Raw genomic sequence first — 20,282 nt, forward strand, 5'->3', positions numbered from 1 at the left:
CTTACACTAGCACCCAAAAAAAGAATGAGTGTATACTTGGTCAAGCAGATCTTGTCAGTAGAAAAAGGCGGCAAATTTGAAAAATGTAGGCCCGAAGGGATAGCGTCTCATAGAAAATTAATTATTATAAGAATTTCGCGCCTTTTTCTACTGACAAGATTTGCTTGACCATTTATATATAGTTTTCCTGGTTCTTACTGACTGACAAATTGGTTTGACCAACTATACCTACTGCTTTAAGAGCGAGAGGGACATATATGTTTAATGTCAGCCAAGCAGAGACAATTTTAGAAGTTTAAAACTCAGAATAATATGTAATTTGAGATGAGACAGTCAACTGTCATTCATGTCATAAAAGATGTACAAATCAAGTAAAAAATGTGTTTATAAAACCAATCAATAAACCATGTAGGGAACTGCCGCAAACCAAAACACCTTTATTCATTTAAGAGTACACCAAAATACCGCTTTCATAATGAATGAATGTTGCACCAAAAGGATTAAAAACCCTTGCATGGTTTGCAAGCGCCAAGTTACGGCCAAAACGGGCCTGCAGTGCCAAGGGTCTTGCAAATCATGGATCCACTTCACTTGCTGCTGCTACACCCCTGGAAAAATTAAAGATATCAAGGCCAAAGTAATTAAAGTACGATGTCCATGCCCGGACTGCTCTACACAAGGACCGAAAGAAGTAGTCATGAAGGACAATAGCTTCACATGCGTCAACAAAACCTGTCCCATAAACATGCCGCCCGCATGCAAGGATGGCAAAAATAATAAAATGAACCAGCAACCCTCGCCATGTACATTCTCATGTAAGGAGTGGCCGGGTGTTGCGTGTAGCGGGAAAACCTGCAGTGAAAATACGCAAGAGGAATGCTGCCCTCCTCCGCTCGTGTATCCTATTCCATGTCCTCCGATACCGCCGCCAAAGTGTCCGCCACAGGTGCCGGCGCCATGTATTCCAGCGCCGAACTCCTGTCCCCCACCCACATGTTCGCCGTCGGCGAAGCCATGTCCGCCGCCGCCGCCTTGTCCAACCGTGCAGCTGAATAAGACGCCTCCGATGTATTCGCCTCAGCCAACAGTAACGCCGCCCCGCACATCGAACTGTCCTTCCCCATCCCGACGTGCATCACCAGCTTCTAATACCCCAGTGATGCCATCTATAAGTCTCGTTGAAAACATGTGCGAGACCGTCGGACTGTTGAGTGACCAGCTCAATCAGTTGATGTGTAAGATGACAGACGTACTAAACCCGAGTACCAATTCAGAGCCAACCCCGTGTCGTTGCCCAAAAAATCCTGGAGTAGGAGGTAGACGATAGATTATTTGAGGCAGTTAGTATTTAGTTCGAATATTTTTAAGGGTGGTATGCCACCTGCCCTATTTCTTTGTCCAATGTCAGTGAGTCTCACTCTCTCTGATTAAGTAAAATATGAGACGCAATAGATATTGGACAGATAGAATACCACCCCTGTATGGCATTTGGCACACTTGGCCAAACGAAGAACCTTTTTTGTTTTGGCTTGATCACATGACACTTCCAATAGGTATAGGTACAGTAAAGTGAAGTATCAGCAAAAAAAAAAAATAACAATAACCCCATGTTTGTGAAATAGAATAAAAATTATCTTGTATACTAATGATTGTTTATTTGAGAGAAAAATCATATAAGGGGCTAAAATTACGTCATTTCAAATTAGAGGGGGGTCTGGACATCGGATGACGGTAGCATGAAGTAGGAGGAAATGGGGTCATTTGAAGCATGATTTTTGGATGATTATAGGGGGAGGGGTCAAAAATCGGTGACGTAATTTATGGACAGCCCCTAAGTAGGAACAGTCGCCATCAGATATATCGGAGCGGCCAAGGTCTTCACAAATATCTGAACACGCCTCTATTGTCAAGGCGCGAGTTTGAATTAGAGTGCGCGTTCAGATATTGTGAACACCTTGGCCGCTCCGATATATCTGATGGCGACTGTACTATTCTTTCGCTAGACCTATCCTCTTGATATTTTTTTCTATAATCGAGCGAAATTCAAAAAATCTGGATAAGAATCGGTGAAGTCACTAGGAAATCCTCAAGATTACTAATTTAATTTTTTGGCAACCGTATTGTAATATTTGTAGAGATGCCCCGAATAGTGAATTTGGCCGAATACCGAATACCGAATACCGAATATTCGGCCCCTCTCTCGGCCGAATACCGAATATTTGGCGACCGAATATTCGGCATCACATGCGAACATTTTGAGTCACAATTATTATGAAAACTGTTCGCTAACAAAGCATAATGTTTGCTAAGAATAAATCTGATATATTTTTATATTAAACAGAATTAATGAATGTAGTTAGAGTCAATCAAATCAGACCCATGATAAAAACAAAATATACCTATTATAATCAAGAAATGCTCAAACGCGTACCTTTGTGTCTATCTACTTTCCAAGAATACATTTAAAAAATTAAAAATACCTAGCTTTTGGTTATTTTTTTGTGTATTTTTTTCCTTTTAGGTAGGTATAACTGATATACGGTATTTGGCCGAATAGTAGAGAACATTCGGCCGAATACCGAATATTCGGCAAAGTGGCCGAATAGGCCAAATACCGAATATTCGGCAAAGTGGCCGAATAGGCCGAATACCGAATAGTTGCCGAATATTCGTGGCATCTCTAGATATTTGTGATCTAAAAAGAGGTACGATTTTTTAAAACCTCCGCTCCCTTAACCTACTAGCTGCACCTTAATGTTTAATAGTTATTTGTTTTACAAGGGGGCAAAGTTGTTGTTTAACCGCTCGTGCTAATATTGATACCCGAGCAAGCGAAAGATTCCAAAATTGAACCACGAGTGTAGCGAGTGATTCGAAAAATGGAATCTTGAGCGTTGCGAGGGTTTCAAAGCAGGAGGGTTAAACAAAATTTGCCCCCGAGTGAAACACAACATTTTTCCCCACACCAACCCGAAGCAAATATTAAATGTAAAATATCAAACATAATCAAACCAAAACAACTCAAAATGAATGTTAATAAATATTTATCATCCAAAATTATCATTTAAAAGTCAATTCTACCAGCAAACATAAGAAAACAACTCAAAATTTGCATTTGATTACTTTGCCACACATGTGAATAAAATACAACTTTGCTATTAGTCTTTGAAGTGCAAAGTAAGCCTTTCCGAGCTGGTGTGGTGAAAAAATAATAACCATGGAGCTTCCATAGACGGTCAAACAAAGGACCATGGGCAACTTTGTATGGAGCCTTGCCCCAGAACCAACAGAGTTGAGTGAGAGTTAGGTCATTAGATAGGTATTTCTCTGTACTTCATTTCGTTCTATGGGCACCAAGCGGAATTCCATTGCAGAACTGAGATATTGCTATTTTAGCCAAAATGTCGTCACTCTTATTACGTAGGCAATAGGGTCCAAGTAATTAAATTAATGGCTGCAGGGTAGATGTTCGCGCACCGCCGGGCGAGCACACTGAATGATTTGCCGCGCTCGCCCGGTGGTGGACTCTATTGCCTAGGTAATAAGGCTGACGACATTTTGACTAAAATACCAATATCTCAGTTCTGCAATGGAATTCCGCTTGGTGCCCATAGAACGAAATTAAGTACAGAGAAATAGGTACATATTTAATGACCTAACTTTCAACTCTGTTGGTTTTGGGGAAATTTTGACGCATGTCAGCATTATTTTTTAAAGGCGCAAAATTATAATTTTCTATGGGACGATAACTCTTCGTGCCTACGAAGATTTCAATTTTTTCAATTTTTTAGAATTTGCCGCTCTTTTCTACTGACGGAAATGGCTTGACAGAGTACCTATATATATTATAGATTATTACATCTATAGTTGTCCCATCACTGTCATATTATAAATTAAATATTATATCTATGGAGTTGAGTCAAAACTAGTGTCCGACCGAAGATTCGGCCTCGGATTCGGTTTCGGCCAGCTTCGTACAAAAAAATCATGTTTCGGCCGTAGTTTCGGTTTCGGCCAAAATATGGCCGAACCGCTCGGCCGGGCTGAAACTTACGAAATGGTAAGTAGGTAGGTAGGTACCATTACTACTACGTATCTACTATGAAACTCTGAAACTAAACTACCTGTGTGACAAAAACCATAAGTTGGTGAACAAGTAGGACAATGCTATAAATAGGTATCTTCTTCTTCAATTTAAGAGGTATCCTCTTGTCGGTGGAGTATTTTCCATTTCTCCCTCTCATAAGCCATAGCTTTGACCTCTTGATACGACACGACACCAGCTATTTCTTTTATTTGGTCTATATAGCTACGTCTTGGTCTGTCCCTGCCTCTCTTTCCTTCTATCTTGCCTTCTATGATGGTTTTAAAGAAGTTGTCGTGCCGTAACAAATGTCCAATCATTTTTCCCCGTCTGTTGTTGATGGTGTTCAATATCATCCTCATCATAAATAGGTATACTGATTTGTATACAGAAATTAATTGGTTTTTTAAAAAACACAATTCCCCTAATGAGGGCGCCACTGGATGGTCGACGCACTCTTAATATGTGACGTTCCACGGAAAAAGGTACCTTATGGCGGCTGGCGCTTACGTTGCATAGCGCCGCAGTAATAATGGAGCGACTTTAATCATAGCGTAAGTGCCATTACCGCTATAAGGTACCTTTACCCGTGGGACGTCACATATAAAAGCGGTTTTATGACATTTTTCCCACGATTTTAACAAGTCTATATAAATTTAAAAGTGGAAAAATTACTGTCTTGGGTGAGACTTGAACTCACGGCCTCTGGATCGATACTCCAGCGCTCTGCCATCTGAGCCACCAAGACCTCATCCCTAGCCAGCAAATCTTTCCACCATGTTATAGGTCAAGGGGACCCTTAGCGACATCTACCGTAAGAGTAGATCCGTACCGTACCGTACCGTTTCTGCTTGTTAAAAAAAAAAAAGTCTATATAAGTTTCGGTTTCGGCCGAAACTAGAGCCAAAGCCGAACCTTCGGTTTCGGTTCGGGGACACTAAGCAACACTAAGTCAAAACTCACTCAAAACTATCACACGAGTGTCAAAAGCTTAAGATAAATTATATTCTAGTTCATCAAAACTACAATGATTGTTAGGCATACGGCTCCTGATCTGCTTTTTATCAAATTAATTAAGTAAAAACTTGACAGTGGACAGCGAAAGAGATGCCAGGTACATGGTACTTACCAACTTACTCCGTTGCCGCAGCGACCCAAAATGAGACTTGGCCTCCGACACAAGACAGTAGGTACCAATTTTCTCGGTCCTGTGCGACCTCTCGCCATAGGCGAATAGTGCGTAGTTTTGTAACAGAGCCCGGCGGCTAATCCTATTGTCTATTGTTAAGTAAAACCGCACGTGCTACTTACCTGCAAAAAAAGGTCATACTCATTCTATTTGGCACCTGAGCGCGGGCTAGTCCAACGCTCAAAAAACCAGTGTAGGTGCGCTCTCCCGATAACGCGCCTTTGTTACGCATCTCGATGACACATTTTAGACTGGTTCTGTAGTGTTCGACTCGCCGGCACTCAGTAACCGAATTACGCAGGTTTTTATGCAGGTGGTTGTGGCACGTGGCACGAGCGAGTTTACTTAACAATAGACAATAGGATTAGGTCGGGCTCAGTTACAAAACTACGCACTATACCCAGCATTTTTTAAAGGGTGGGGCAGAAGTAGGCTTACGTGCCTTAATATTGTTCCTAAATTTTTTTAGCTTTTCGTCAGACCACAGACCAGGGTGGGGCAACTGCCCCACCTTGCCCCACCGTGGGTACGCCTATGCCTCTCGCCAATTGCTGACTCGAAGTTCGCGCAGATCCGCCTCCACCATGTCGCACCAGCAATCTGAGGCGTCCGATAGGACGTCCTTCTGGGAAGTTCCGATCTTCATCCATTCTCTAAAGATGGCCCAACCAACGGAAACTGTTATTAATGGCTTATTATTATACAGAAGGTTCTCTCTAACATAACGCGTCTATTACGACAGATATGACCGCTAGGTAGCGCAAGCGCGAGCAGGTGTCCGTTTCCGTCCCGTGGCGGTGCCGGCAACTACTATGGTTAGACAGCAAAATTGGTGTAGGCCGCATGTAGTACTTGTAGCGACGCGACGAAATCGCGAAGTGAGCCACGCCTGACATAACAAGGTGTCTCCTGCTGTCGTTATTAATGCCTAGTGGTTCTAAGGGCAGTATACATCGCGAGTCTGTTGTGGCATAGCTTAATGGCTCCTCTACACGATGGGCCAACGCCGGCCACTCCAAGGGACGCATTTATGCGTTGGAGGGAGCAAGTGATATTGCTATCTCATTCTACCGCATGGCTGCGTCCCTTGGAGTACCCGGCGTTGGCCCATCGTGTAGAGGAGCCATAAGGCTGCCTGTCCACTAGAGCGAAGTGAGGCGGCAGAGCGGTGAGGGAGGTAGGTAAGTCCGTTTATATACCTACATAATTATATCCTTTACATTTTTTCCAGAAATATTCCAGCAAAAGGAACCTCGTCTATATGTGCTTAAGCAACTCAAAATTGCATTATGTCGTAAGTTGACTTCAATACCTAATTAGTTCATTATTAGTTTATAGTTATATACGATACAAGTGCGAAAGATAGGAAATTTGCAACGAGTGGCGAATTTTAAAACAGTTTCGTATTACCATATGACCCTTTAAATTATTGACGTGCTTAATATAGCATGTGTCGTAATGTAGCACCAGACGTAAGTACTGTAATAGTACATTACAATACAATTTAAGTGCGAAAAGTAGGAAATTCGCAACGAGTCCCGATAAATTAAAACACGACCGAAGGGAGCCCTGAGCGACTTTCAATAAAATCTATGGACCAGTCCTACCGTGAGTGTCCACTCTGTCCATGTTTCGGCTCCGTATGTCATCACGGGATAGGACGCGCTGATTGAAGACTTTTGTCTTCAGACTGTGTGGGGTTGAAGACGTAAAGACTTGACGCAGCTTCCCATATGCTGCGCAGCACAGCTGTATCCTTCTATTCGACTTTTCTCGAAGTTGTTTCCTTCCTACGGGCAAATACTGCAGCGTATTTGCCCGAGGTACTTAGACGTATTCCTGAATAACGGCGAGAACAGCCCCGGATCTATATCTGAATCCCTAAAGTCTTTTCTCCTATCTTTGCATTCCCTAATATTGTTTGTCATAATGATCAGTTGTCCTAACACTAAAAACCCTAATTTTGGTTTCCCTAATTATTGATTATTTATCCTAATGTTATTAAGCATATTTTCTTTTTTGCGAGGGTCGCAGTTCTAACCCTAACCTCACCTACTTTTGTGGCAGCAAGTTCTAAAACCTAACCATTTTTCAGAACCTTACATTATGGAAAATAATCGTTCTGACAATTTATCGTTAGGGCATGTGCCCATTAGGATAAACCAGTTAGGGCAAGTGACTTTAGGACAAACGTTGTTACGTTGTTAGGGATTTAGAATGACACCCAATAGTTGTACTGCAATAGGTCCCGGAGCAACACGTTCGTTGAACATAAAACATAACTTTCGTTTTGTCCAGGTTCATCAGGAGACCTATGCATATGCGAGAGTTTAGTATTATAATTATAAGATAAGATAAGATAAGATAATATTTATTCATTAAAACTTATGCTAATTTGATTTATACAATGGTAATTATACAATTTATACTTAAATACTAGTAATTTATGGATTCAGGTTAAGATAGGTATAGATCAATTTAACAATATTAATACCGATACAAATATGTATTTTCTAAACTCTAATGGAAATTTGAACAATACCTAAACTAAGTAAACATTTACTTGTATCTTAGGTATGCACGTTTTGTAGGTCAGTGTATAAGTGGGGAAGTGCTTACCAAACAAGATGATTATTTATTTATAATAACAATAAACTATATGACTATGACTATATTCTACTCTTTAGAACGTTAAGTGGTGACATACTTAGCAATTAGTTTGTACAACACACATATAAATCTTTCTTAACTTCTATGTGACTATTTCTAGTAGTCTTTCTGTGTCCTCGTACGCCTTGCCAATGAGCAACGTTTGTACCGCTTTTATGCAGACTTTACTGGGCATTGGGTAAATATTCAATAGGAGATTGAATTTATTGTAAAGGAAAGAGCCGAGGAAACAAAAAAACTTACGTGTGTTTGCGGTGCGAAATGAATCTTTGGTGCAAATTATGTCAGCACGTCGCTTGCCAGATAAGATCTGGGGGTTATAGGGTATGAGTGAATGTTGTTTTACTACAGTGTTCAAGACGAATAACTGTCGAACGCTCAGAACTTTACACTCGGTCAACAATTGAGTCGTGGGATAACGTAAGGGACGGAATGTGCTAACTTTGAGAACTGCCCTCTGAGCTCTTTCTAAATCGATGATCGTTGTCTTGTTTGCTCCTCCCCAGGACGTGATACAATATACTAACAGTGATTGACAAAGTGCAAGATAGACTGATTTAATAAGTGTTTGATCTGCCGCATGTCTTAGGTTCTTAAAGACATAAATTAATTTTCTAACTCTAGATGTCAGAGATTCGATGTGTGCTTTAAAGTTAAGATGCTGATCGATAATAACACCCAGGTACTTGATATTGTTAGTGGTACTGAGTTTTGGGCAATTATAAGGACAAAGGTTTACACGCGACGTGTCGGGATCTGGACAATTATGTGCTATTAAAGTGTGGATGTTATCGGACGGTTGGGTAGATATATTTGAGGAGAACGTGATATATTTTGTTTTTTCCGTATTTAATGTTAGTGCGTTTGTTTTTAGCCAGCGGGTAACTAGGTTTAAACCTACTTGCGCGTTTTTGAAAACGTCAGTCCATGTATCGCCGTTAAAGAGTAGGGCTGTATCGTCTGCGTAGGATATAACTCTACCATTTGGAATAGGGAGGGTACATAGGTCATTTATGTACGTCAGAAAAAGGGATGGGGCCAGAATACTTCCCTGTGGGACACCATAATCAATGGGGAGTTCGTCACTTATATGGTTTTCAATCGAAACTCGTTGTTTTCGATCAGAAAGATAATCTTTAAAAATTCTTAGAGGATGACCTCTTATTCCTATGTACTCTAGCTTGTCAATAAGTGTTGGAATTGTCACAGTATCGAAAGCTTTAGCCAGGTCCAGGAATATAGCTAAACACTTTTTTTGGGAGTCAAGCTGTCTAACAACATAATCTGTAAGATCGTGAACTGCGTCGTTCGTTGAAAGCCCTGCTCTAAAGCCATATTGTGATGATGCCAAGAGTTTATACTTGTCTAAGAATTTAACAAATCGTTTAGATATTACACGTTCTAATATTTTTGATAAAGATGGCAAGATAGCGATTGGGCGATAGTTATTAATACAACTCTTATCACCACCTTTGTGGATTGGTTTGATGAGAGCTATTTTTAGAATTTTGGGAAAAACGCCTGTATAAATGCACAAGTTGAAGAGGTGGGTCAGTGGAGGGGTCAAGATTTTTTTATGTTGTTTTATAAAAGAACAAGGGATTTTGTCAATACCAGTAGCGCAGTCATTTCTGAGAGTCATTATAATGCTATCAATTTCGGCTTCGTCCGTATCAGTTAATACAAAGGAGTTAGAGTTTATCACACGGTAAGGGGTCGTATTCTGAGAGGTAGGCAATTGAGAATAACAATTTGTGTTTTCTGCGAGCGTTTTACCTATATTCGCAAAAAAATTGTTTGCTGTATTTACTGTCTGCCGAGCGTCTATAGCGTCAGCTATAAGCGCTTGAGACGTCGACCTCATATTACTCATACTTGTTACGTTTTTGATGACTTTCCATAATTTCTTTTTATCGTGTCCTGCTTTTATTATTTCTGTTTTTTCATGTTGTCGTTTTAGGTTTTTTAACATATTATATATGTGCCCTTTTTAGTAAAAGGTACCACAACTATAGTTCGTTTTTTTAGCATTAGAAAAAGGTAAACAATCATGATGTGTCTTTTAATTGAAAAACACGTTTTGAAAATAAGTCACGGCAAATATGAAACAATTTACATTCTTCTGCTTTCATAAGTAATAGTTATTGATTTGTAAAAGCGTTTTTCAATTAAAAGACATGTCAAGATCGCTTACCTTCTTTCTAATGCTAAAAAAACGAACTATACCTACCTACGCCTATGGTAACCATGGGTAACCAAACTTTTAACCTTTCAGTGACCGTTGGCAACCTGACCGTAGGATATTCCATCGGTTGGGCGATGCCCATCATACCCAAGCTGATAGATCCCTTGGAGACCTCTCTGTCGCATCTAATCCTCGAAGACGATGCGCCCTCTATAGTGAATACTATGATTATTGGGGCTGTTATAGGTGGGTCTCTTTTATGTTTCTTTTTTAGGGTTCCGTAACTCAAAAGGAAAAAACGGAACCCTTATAGGATCACTCTTGCGCCTGTCTGTCTGTCTGTCCGTCTGTCGCCGCCTATTTTCTCGGAAACTACTGGACCAAGTAAGTTGAAATTTGGGACATATTTAAATTAGTGACCCAAAGACAGATATGTAACATAAACAAATGAATTTTAAACATGGAGGCCACTTTTGTGGGGTAAATGAGAAAGGTAATAAATAAGTTAGAAGTTATTTAGGAAAAAAGCCAAAAATGACCATCCCTCCCCTTTATCTCCGAAAGTACAGGGTCTAAAATTTTGAAAAAAATACACAAAATAGTTCTTTACCTATAGATGACAGTAAAACCTATTAGAAATGTACAGTCAAGCGTGAGTCGGACTTGATGTACGGAACCCTTGGAACGCGAGTCCGACTCGCACTTGGCCGGTTTTTTTTTCTTTTAGCTTGGCGCTTGTTACCTGCCATTAGGGATTGCAATCCGGTCCGGCGGATCCGGTAATCCGGCCGGATCCGGCACTTTTTAGAAGCTACCGGATCCGGTTAAAATCACCGGATCCGGACCGGATCCGGGAAAATAGAAAAAAAGACCGCACGCAGCACCCACTGCGCGTTTTAGGTGATATAAAGGCGACGGATAGAAGAAAGAAGTTAAACAGAATAAAGAAAGTAAAATAAGAATATTCTTATTTTACTAAATCCTCCTCCTCAGAACATAAGAACACAACACAACACACACAACACATTGACATTGTGATTGAGAACAGAAGAGGATTTTCTCTTCTTTCATGTTGGTGGCACGAATCGGCAATTTGGCACGATACGACGGTTACTTAAATAATTAGAAAAGTAAAAATTAAAGGATGGAGATGTCATGGAAGGCATTTGGAACGACCGGTCTGGCCTAGTGGGTAGTGACTGGGTTTAAATACCGGTAAGGGCATTTATTTGTGTGATGAACACAGATATTTGATCCTGAGTTATGGGTGTTTTCTATGTATATTTATAAGCATGTATTTATCAATATACTATACTATGTATCGTCGCCTAGTAGTACTACCTAAAGCTAGCTAGTACCCATATTACAAGCTTTACTTGGTGTTGCGAACTCTTTAGATTTTTGACAAATATTTAAATTTGTATTTTTTATGATTCTTTACATCATAATATGTCACTCTAAAATAAATGGCTAAACGTTTCGCGGATATTTTCTTTCGGGCTATATTTTCTTTCATTTCCTTCATCTGGCGACCGTGTAAAATAATGGAAAAGTTATTTAAAGAGAGAAGTATAGCTAGGAGGCTATTTACAACCGCAAAAAACGATATTGAGGCTAAATTAGAGTCGACCGACATCGACGAAATCACCGCGGCCTTTAACAAGCTCCAGCTTCGAGCCGATTCCTTGTTCAACGTCGACCAACGTATAAAAGAACAATGGCTAAAAACGGACGAGATGACTGAAGATGAAATTTACGAAGACTGCATGACCAGCGATAAGTATGAAAGCGACTGGGAGCGTATAAAAGTCATGTACGACAACGTTTCCCGGAAGAACGAACGCAAGAAGAGGTCTCGCAAGTTTAGCGGCAGCGATGAGTCGAATAATACGGACAAATCTCATCAATGTTGTGAGAAGTCGGCATGCAATTCTGCATGTCATTCAAGACGATTCCGTCTACCGAAATTTGAGTTACGGAAGTTTGACGGCAATACGAAAAACTGGATTGGTTTTTGGTGTCAATTTCAGAAAATCGACGACGACGAATCAATAGACGACGGAGATAAGTTTCAGTACTTATACCAATGCACTGTTCCAGATACTCCAGCGCGAGAGATCGTCGAGAGCTTTCCGCCGTCGGGAGCTAACTATAAGAAGGCTGTTGAGCAATTGAAGTCCAGGTTTGCACGTGACGAAATGTTGATCGACATTTATGTGCGTGAACTGCTTAATCTTGTATTAGCACAAGCCAAAGGTAATACTTCCTATAAATTAGGCCACTTATACGATAAATTAAATACGCAATTACAAGCACTACAAAGTTTAGGTGTCACTATAGATAAATACGCTGCTTTACTTTTCCCTTTAGTTGAGTCCGCCTTGCCCGAATCTGTTTTACGAGCATGGCAGAGGTCCCACGTACTCGGGGAGAAGAGCGACGATCATCTGAACCGGCTTATGCAGTTCCTGAAACGCGAAGTGGAGTCGGAAGAGCGGATCCAGCTTGCGCGTAGCGGGATAGCATCGGGTGACAGTTTGCATAGCGTTTCTACTCAACCTACCGCGGCATGCTTGGTGTCAACGGAAGACGCAGGTAAGAAGATTTGTTGCGTTTGGTGTGAAAAGGCATCGCATAGCAGCTTCGAGTGCTACAAAGCTAACAAGATGTCGTATGAAGCTAGGAAGGATATGCTAAATAAAAAAGGAGCATGCCATATTTGTTTAAAAACGGGACATAATTCGAAAACATGCAGAAATTTCACAAAATGCCTTTTCTGCTCCAAACGTCATTCTGTGTTGATGTGCCCTGACATTAAAACGTCAAGTCAAAATGAAAATGATAAAACTTCAGATATTGAAACGTCAGACTTAAATAATAACGTAACTCAATTTAAGGTGGTTCTCCTTGCTCGATTTTCATACAACTTTCTTGGCACCCTAGCTCCTATTATATAGGGTTTCTTCACTTGTATATGTAATGTTTGGGTAGTATATATATTTCTGTCTTCGCAGAACGTAAAAAAATACTAGATTTTGATTAAAATTATTAAGAAAAAAGCCTTTGAATATTGGTAAAATTTTGCCTCATTGCTTGTTTGTGTGAGTGATGCTTATAGTATCGGTGTAATTCTAACATGGCGACTTCATTTGACAAGCAATCATTTTTAATTTGTCAAAGGTGTAACAGATGGCACTTTAAAACCGCAACACAGATTACCTGTGTATTTTGTTTTATTTTCACTCAATAGAGGGAGGTATATTTAATGCACAAAGCATGTTACGAGTATACCTACTCATTTAAGAATCTCCTTTCTGATATAATTTCATTCCCAGATTTAATATAACTTAATAATTATTATGATTATTACACAATAAAATACATTAATATATTTATAGAAAGGTCAGTCCAAACAATCATTCGCGTTACGGTCGTCCACCGAAAACCCTTGTGAATTCTGCTTTCGTTTCGGTAAATGTTCTCTGGAAAAGCCTATATTTATTGTAACAATGATTTTTAAACTAAAATACCTAGCTATATTTTTCTCAAAAATATATATAGTAGTGGACCCTATAATGGACGTGGAACCAGTTATGGGACAAAAAACCACAAATCCTCTAAAATAAGTATCTAAAAATAGTTTATAAACACTGTCTGTATATTATCATAAATATGAGTCTTAGAGCTGTTTCAATTTAAAGTTTCATTAAATTTGGTTATTTTTTAAGAAATTGGCGTCAACCCAAAAGTTGTCGTGTCACTGAAAAAAAATACCACTACGAATTCTTAACAACTTCGCTAAGAGAGGTGAGTTAATTTATTAAATTTTAATTAATTAATACTCGATGAAAACTAGAATGTGTTTTGTTAATTGCATTTACCATGAGATAATGTATACAACACACTATGTTGTGACTCCACAGATGTAAAAAAAATAGTGGTATTTGGCCCAATCCCATTATAGGAGCTGTAAAACTGCATGCCTCCTATAATGGGACAATTGACATTATAATGCTTGCCATGGCATAATTTCATGTTTAAACAATACAGAAGTAAAATGTAGTTACGAAATACGTCAACCAGGAGGTATTCTCGGACTTCGCATAAATTAATATCGTTTTTCCAAACTTTTATTTAACTTGCCCTGTTAGTTTGTGTGGGTCAAATTTTGGTAACTGAATTTGAGCCACTTTTCGATTTCCGATACAATTGAATTTTTTTGTAAGTACGTAATTAAGTATGCAAATCTGATGATAATGCAATATTATATATGATAACATCGACCTGATCTTATGATGGAGACAGGAGGTGGCCATGGGAATTTTATCGAAATAAACCCTAACTAATTGTGTTAGGTATATTAGAATTGTCTCGATGGATCTAATACAATAATAATTGGCTGTGGAAAGAAAAATACATTCATCGATAAAAGCTTATACCAAAAATTGATTTTTTTGCCATAACTTATACCCCATTTCAATATTTTATACTGATAGAGCAATGTCCATTATAGGGGGCCCATTACTGGATCCACGTCCATTACTGGGGGCCCATTACTGGAGCTTTGGTGTCCATGACTGGAGAAGAAAAAAACATAGTTTTAATTTGTTAAGTATGTGGAAACTCATTGCAATATCTTTGATACAACACGCCTAAAACATGAAAGACGGATAGGACTTTCATCTTTTAACACGCTAAGCGGTAGACCAGTTACATGTATAAGGGAAATATCATAAATACTCCAAATTTCTTCTTAAATGTCCCATGACTGGTGCTGTTACTATAGGTATGTGGAGAAAAATGTCATCTTCTTGTAAATAAACAAGATTCTATAATATCTTCTGCTTGTGCATAACAATAACATTAGTAGATGATACTTTTAGGGTTCCGTACCCAAAGGGTAAAACGGGACCCTATTACTAAGACTTCGCTGTCCGTCCGTCTGTCTGTCACCAGGCTGTATCTCACGAACCGTGATAGCTAGACAGTTGAAATTTTCACAGATGATGTATTTCTGTTGCCGCTATAACAACAAATACTAAAAACAGAATAAAATAAAGATTTAAATGGGGCTCCCATACAACAAACGTGATTTTTGACCAAAGTTAAGCAACGTCGGGAGTGGTCAGTACTTGGATGGGTGACCGTTTTTTTTTTGCTTTTTTTTTTGTTTTTTTTTGCATTATAGTACGGAACCCTTCGTGCGCGAGTCCGACTCGCACTTGCCTGGTTTTTTTTCAAAAATGCTGCCTTTCACCCGAGTTAAAACACTCTACTTTTCATTTCGCATACGAGGAAAGTAAAATGCATGTGTTTTTTTAAATACATTTTTATAGTAGGTATTTTTGAGAGTAGGTATTTTTGAGAGTAGGTATTTTCAATTAACAATTTGGCCAAAAGTAATTTATGGAATGGGGAGTCAAATATCAGAATGGAAATTGTATAACAAATCCATTTATACCCAAATTTCAATTGCTTATTGTAAAAAGAATAATAAAATCGTACTTGTAATTGGAACCTAAACTGCTCTAGTGCAGAAACGTATCATTTCCTGCACACCTTTTACAACAACAATGACCCTCTTTCATATATTCGGTCAAATTGTGCTTTTTGAAAAACTAATTATAGCCAGCCTTTTATGAATGTAGTATGATACCTTAGGGTATGGTGCTTTACGCACACTAGCGTCCCTTCCCCTCCCCCTGACGCAACCCACCCTTTTTGCATGAAATATGTCCCGGTTCACAGTTTTTTACATTTTTTGAGGAAAGTATACATTTTAGGAAAAAAAGTGTCAATGAAAGAAATAATCCTTAATAAATTCTTAATAAAAAAGGTCATATTCATTTTTTTTATATCATGCACCTAATTCATGTATTAGCTTGTCAAAATTCGAAATAACATAGTTTTTACTTAGGGTTCGAAACTCATTTATTATACACGGTGTAACATGAGGAAACTGAATAATTTTAGCAGCGTATTCCTGATCACATTTAGAGACAAAAATGTCCTATAAACTTTTTTGAAATTCGCCTAGTTTCAGAGTTAATACCAATAAAAAAAAAACAAGTTTCTATTGTTACATAGTTCAAAACGCCTTTTTGATGGCGATGTTGCTACTATGGGATTTAGTCTAAATATCCTTATTGATATGTCAAAAAGTGACAAGTAACACTTTACAAAAACTAAGTTTTACGAAAAAAAAAAACATTTTAAGTGACAATTTTTATATACAAATTCATTCATAAAATTAAAAAAAAAACCAAAAAAAATTTTTTTTTTGGCGAAATTGACCTAAACACATATTACATCTTTTCCTTTTTTTGACCTCATGTATACATTTTAGGATAAAAGTGTCAATGAAAGAAATAGTTCCTTATTAAATTCTTAGTAAAAAAGGTTATATATTCATTTTATAACACTTATTATACAAGGTGTCCTCAAGAAATGCGAAAGATTTTATTTCTGAGGTCAAATTAAAAGAAGGAAAAAATGTTTGTATGAGTTTAGGTCAATTTCGCCGAAAACAATTTTTTTTTTTTGTTTTTAGGGTTCCGTACTTCAAAAGGAAAAAACGGAACCCTTATAGGATCACTCGTGCGTCTGTCTGTCTGTCCGTCTGTCACAGCCGATTTTCTCCGGAACTACTGGACCAATCAAGTTGTAATCTGGTACACATATGTAAGTTTGTAAACAAATGAATTTTAAACATGGGGGCCACTTTTGGGGGGTAAATGAAAAAATTAAAAAATAAAAATTTTCAAACTATATCATGTTACATATCAAATGAAAGAGCTTATTGTAAGGATCTCAAATATATATTTTTTATAATTTTCGAATAAACACTTTAGAAGTTATTCAAGAAAATAGGCAAAAAATGACTATTCCCCCCTCCCCCTTTATCTCCGAAACTACTAGGTTTAAAATTTTGAAAAAATACATAAAATAGGTCTATGATGACAGGAAAACCTATTAGAAATGTACAGTCAAGCGTGAGTCGGACTTAATTACAGTTTTTGATCCGACTCCTACGGATTTTTTAAAGATTTCACTCACGTTTCGCATAAATAATGTTTAGTTTTAAGTTTATAAAATACATATGTATGTTAGTCTGTAAGGTATTTGTAATATGGGCCTTGTTCCCTGAATTAAATATCTAAATAAATAAATAAATAAAATAAAAAATACATTGTTAAAAATTGTGTAATATACGGAATCCTTGGAACGCGAGTCCGACTCGCACTTGGCCGCAATTTTTTTAATTTTTTGAGTATATATGTATGTACATAAAAAGTAAATGTTATTGGTAAACTTGTCAGTTAACATGGATTTTTACTTTTTTTTCGGTAAACATAGTTTTTGCAACGTGTTACTTAATTGTCACTTTTTGACATATCAATAAGGATATTTAGACTAAATCCCATAGTAACAACATCGCCATCAAAAAGGCGTTTTGAACTATGTAACAATCATCATCATTTCAGCCTATATACGTCCCACTGCTGAGCACAGGCCTCCTCTCATGCGCGAGAGGGCTTGGGCTATAGTCCCCACGCTAGCCCAATGCGGATTGGATGTAACAATAGAAACTTGTTTTTTTTTTATTGGTATTAACTCTGAAACTAGGCGAATTTCAAAAAAGTTTATAGGACATTTTTGTCTCTAAATGTGATCAGGAATACGCTGTTAAAATTATTCGGTTTCCTCATGTTACACCGTGTAATAAATGAGTTTCGAACCCTAAGTAAAAACTATGTTATTTCGAATTTTGACAAGCTAATACATGAATTAGGTGCATGATATAAAAAAAATGAATATGACCTTTTTTATTAAGAATTTATTAAGGATTATTTCTTTCATTGACACTTTTTTCCTAAAATATATTCTTTCCTCAAAAAATGTAAAAAACTGTGTACCGGGACATATTTCATGCAAAAAGGGGGGGTTGCGTCAGGGGGAGGGGAAGGGACGCTAGTGTGCGTAAAGCACCATACCCTATGGTATCATACTACATTCATAAAAGGCTGGCTATAATTAGTTTGTCTTCCCCATACATTAGAACACAATTTAACCGAATCAATAGCATGAGAAATGAAACGGATATTTCTTGTTTTCTTTGCATTAGCATTTTTCTCTCGATAATTTAATCAATTTGCAACATAAGTAGAAGAATCCTCATATATCCATAAATATCAAAATATAAAAGGACATACATTTTCAGAAGAATTCCCCGTGCGACGTTGCCAAGTGGTTTAAAGTACAACATGCTCGCAACGTTTGGATGTCAATAACTCGACAATGAAAAATTATATTTCAAATCAATTCAAACTTGATATTTTTGACAGTAATGGGTTACTTAAATAAGAAGGCATTTTTCGCCCTGGTCTACTATGGTCAAATGGTCTAGTGGCTTTTAGCTACTGAGTATAAGTCTAACAAGTTGAACAGCATGACAGGGTTCAAACCACGAACAAAGACTCATTTCTTTTTGTATTTATTTTATTTTGTTTCATCTTTTTGGAAATTTTATATGCCTTATTTTAAAAGTTATTTTAAGTAAATGTGTTGTATTTGATTATTTCATGTAGGTATATCATTTCAATAAAATTTTGGAAACTTATTTTATACCTGGTCAAGCAAATCTTGTCAGTAAAAAAACCGGGCAAGTGCGAGTCGGACTCGCGCACGAAGGGTTCCGTACCATAATGCAAAAAAAACAAAAAAAAAAGCAAAAAAAAAACGGTCACCCATCCAAGTACTGACCACTCCCGACGTTGCTTAACTTTGGTCAAAAATCACGTTTGTTGTATGGGAGCCCCATTTAAATCTTTATTTTATTCTGTTTTTAGTATTTGTTGTTATAGCGGCAACAGAAATACATCATCTGTGAAAATTTCAACTGTCTAGCTATCACGGTTCGTGAGATACAGCCTGGTGACAGACGGACGGACGGACGGACGGACGGACAGCGAAGTCTTAGTAATAGGGTCCCGTTTTACCCTTTGGGTACGGAACCCTAAAAAGGCGCGAAATTCAAATGTTCTATGAACGATATCCCTTCGCGCCTACATTTTTCAAATTTGCCGCCTTTTTCTACTGACAAGATCTGCTTGACCAGCTATACTTCGTCGATAGTTGACTTCTTATATACCTATTCTGCGATCCTAATTAGCCTCATGCATGACTTTTTTTTAATTATTTTAATCATTATTTATATCCTTTGAAATCGGAAAATAAAAATACTTTTATAAATCTTCCCATAATATTATTAAAAAATAATTAAAATACTGAAAATATTTTACTCACGTAAGTTTAGTTTCGAAGAATAACATACGCTTAAAATAATTCAAAAGAGAATGCTAAAATTATAAAATAAAAAAAAACTGGCATTGTCGGGGTTTGAACCATGTATCTTAGCTACAATCTGATTTTTTTCAAAATAGAGGCTACGGGTGCCACGAGCACATGACATTTGATGGTCGAAAACATTAGTTGCTTCTGAATGCGTTGTAATTCTTAATCGTTGCTCAAACAAGAATTTATTATTTAATTTCCAATCTTTTTTCAACAATAAACATTTCATCCGCTGCGCCCTCTAGGTTACTTTACTGTAACATTACGAATGTGCTGACATTTGACACTGACTTTAAGGTGACTTTAAGTACGTAAGTGTGCGTGAATGCAAGAAATTGCAATATTTTGCAGTTGGATTCCGGTAATAACGAAATGAGACAATGTTGAGTTGAACATGTCTCGATTTAGATGTAGTATTTTTTATAGTTTTCGCACATATCAACACATCTTATGAAACTTTGTATTTTGGGAGAAATAGTGAAAATCCACAATTCGTGCACAGTGACGCCATCTTTTGGCTGATAATCGGCATCCCATCCCTAGACATCCACCTTAAGGCTAGTACTATTCTGTTGCAAACGTTTATGGCGAATATTATAAGCGATAAGAAATGTATACCGGTACGATGCTTTATTGATTCGGGAGCACAGAAGACTTATTTACGTCGCGATATAATAGAAAGTTTAAATTTGAAGCCTGTTGGCAAAGAAATCGTGTCGAATTGTCTTTTTGGCGGGATCGAAACTAAAAAGGAACTGTTTCATACCTATGAGTTCACTGTCGCAAGTTTGGATAAGAAG

The 20,282-nt window shown here is 37.8% G+C and overlaps 1 protein-coding gene across 1 annotated transcript; it reads left to right on the forward strand.

Moving 5' to 3' along the window:
* The first annotated feature begins 333 nt into the window (after positions 1 to 333).
* Positions 334 to 20,278, forward strand: LOC134675357 (uncharacterized). The gene is made up of 5 exons (XM_063533567.1): positions 334 to 1,235; positions 10,219 to 10,374; positions 11,692 to 12,384; positions 12,499 to 13,025; positions 20,270 to 20,278. The coding sequence occupies exons 1-5, from the start codon at positions 476 to 478 to the stop codon at positions 20,276 to 20,278; spliced, it is 2,145 nt and encodes a 714-aa protein (XP_063389637.1). The 5' UTR covers positions 334 to 475.
* The last annotated feature ends 4 nt before the right edge of the window (positions 20,279 to 20,282 follow it).

This window comes from Cydia fagiglandana, chromosome 21 (assembly GCF_963556715.1).
Source record: "Cydia fagiglandana chromosome 21, ilCydFagi1.1, whole genome shotgun sequence".
Classification (NCBI taxonomy): domain Eukaryota; kingdom Metazoa; phylum Arthropoda; class Insecta; order Lepidoptera; family Tortricidae; genus Cydia; species Cydia fagiglandana.

Coding starts and splice junctions, on each gene's coding strand:
- LOC134675357 (XM_063533567.1), top strand. CDS start 476: ATGAATGAATGTTGCACCAAAAGGATTAAAAACCCTTGCATGGTTTGC. Junction 10,375..11,691: donor GATTATTGGGGCTGTTATAG/GTGGGTCTCTTT, acceptor AGTTATTTAAAG/AGAGAAGTATAGCTAGGAGG. Junction 12,385..12,498: donor TGTATTAGCACAAGCCAAAG/GTAATACTTCCT, acceptor TTTTCCCTTTAG/TTGAGTCCGCCTTGCCCGAA.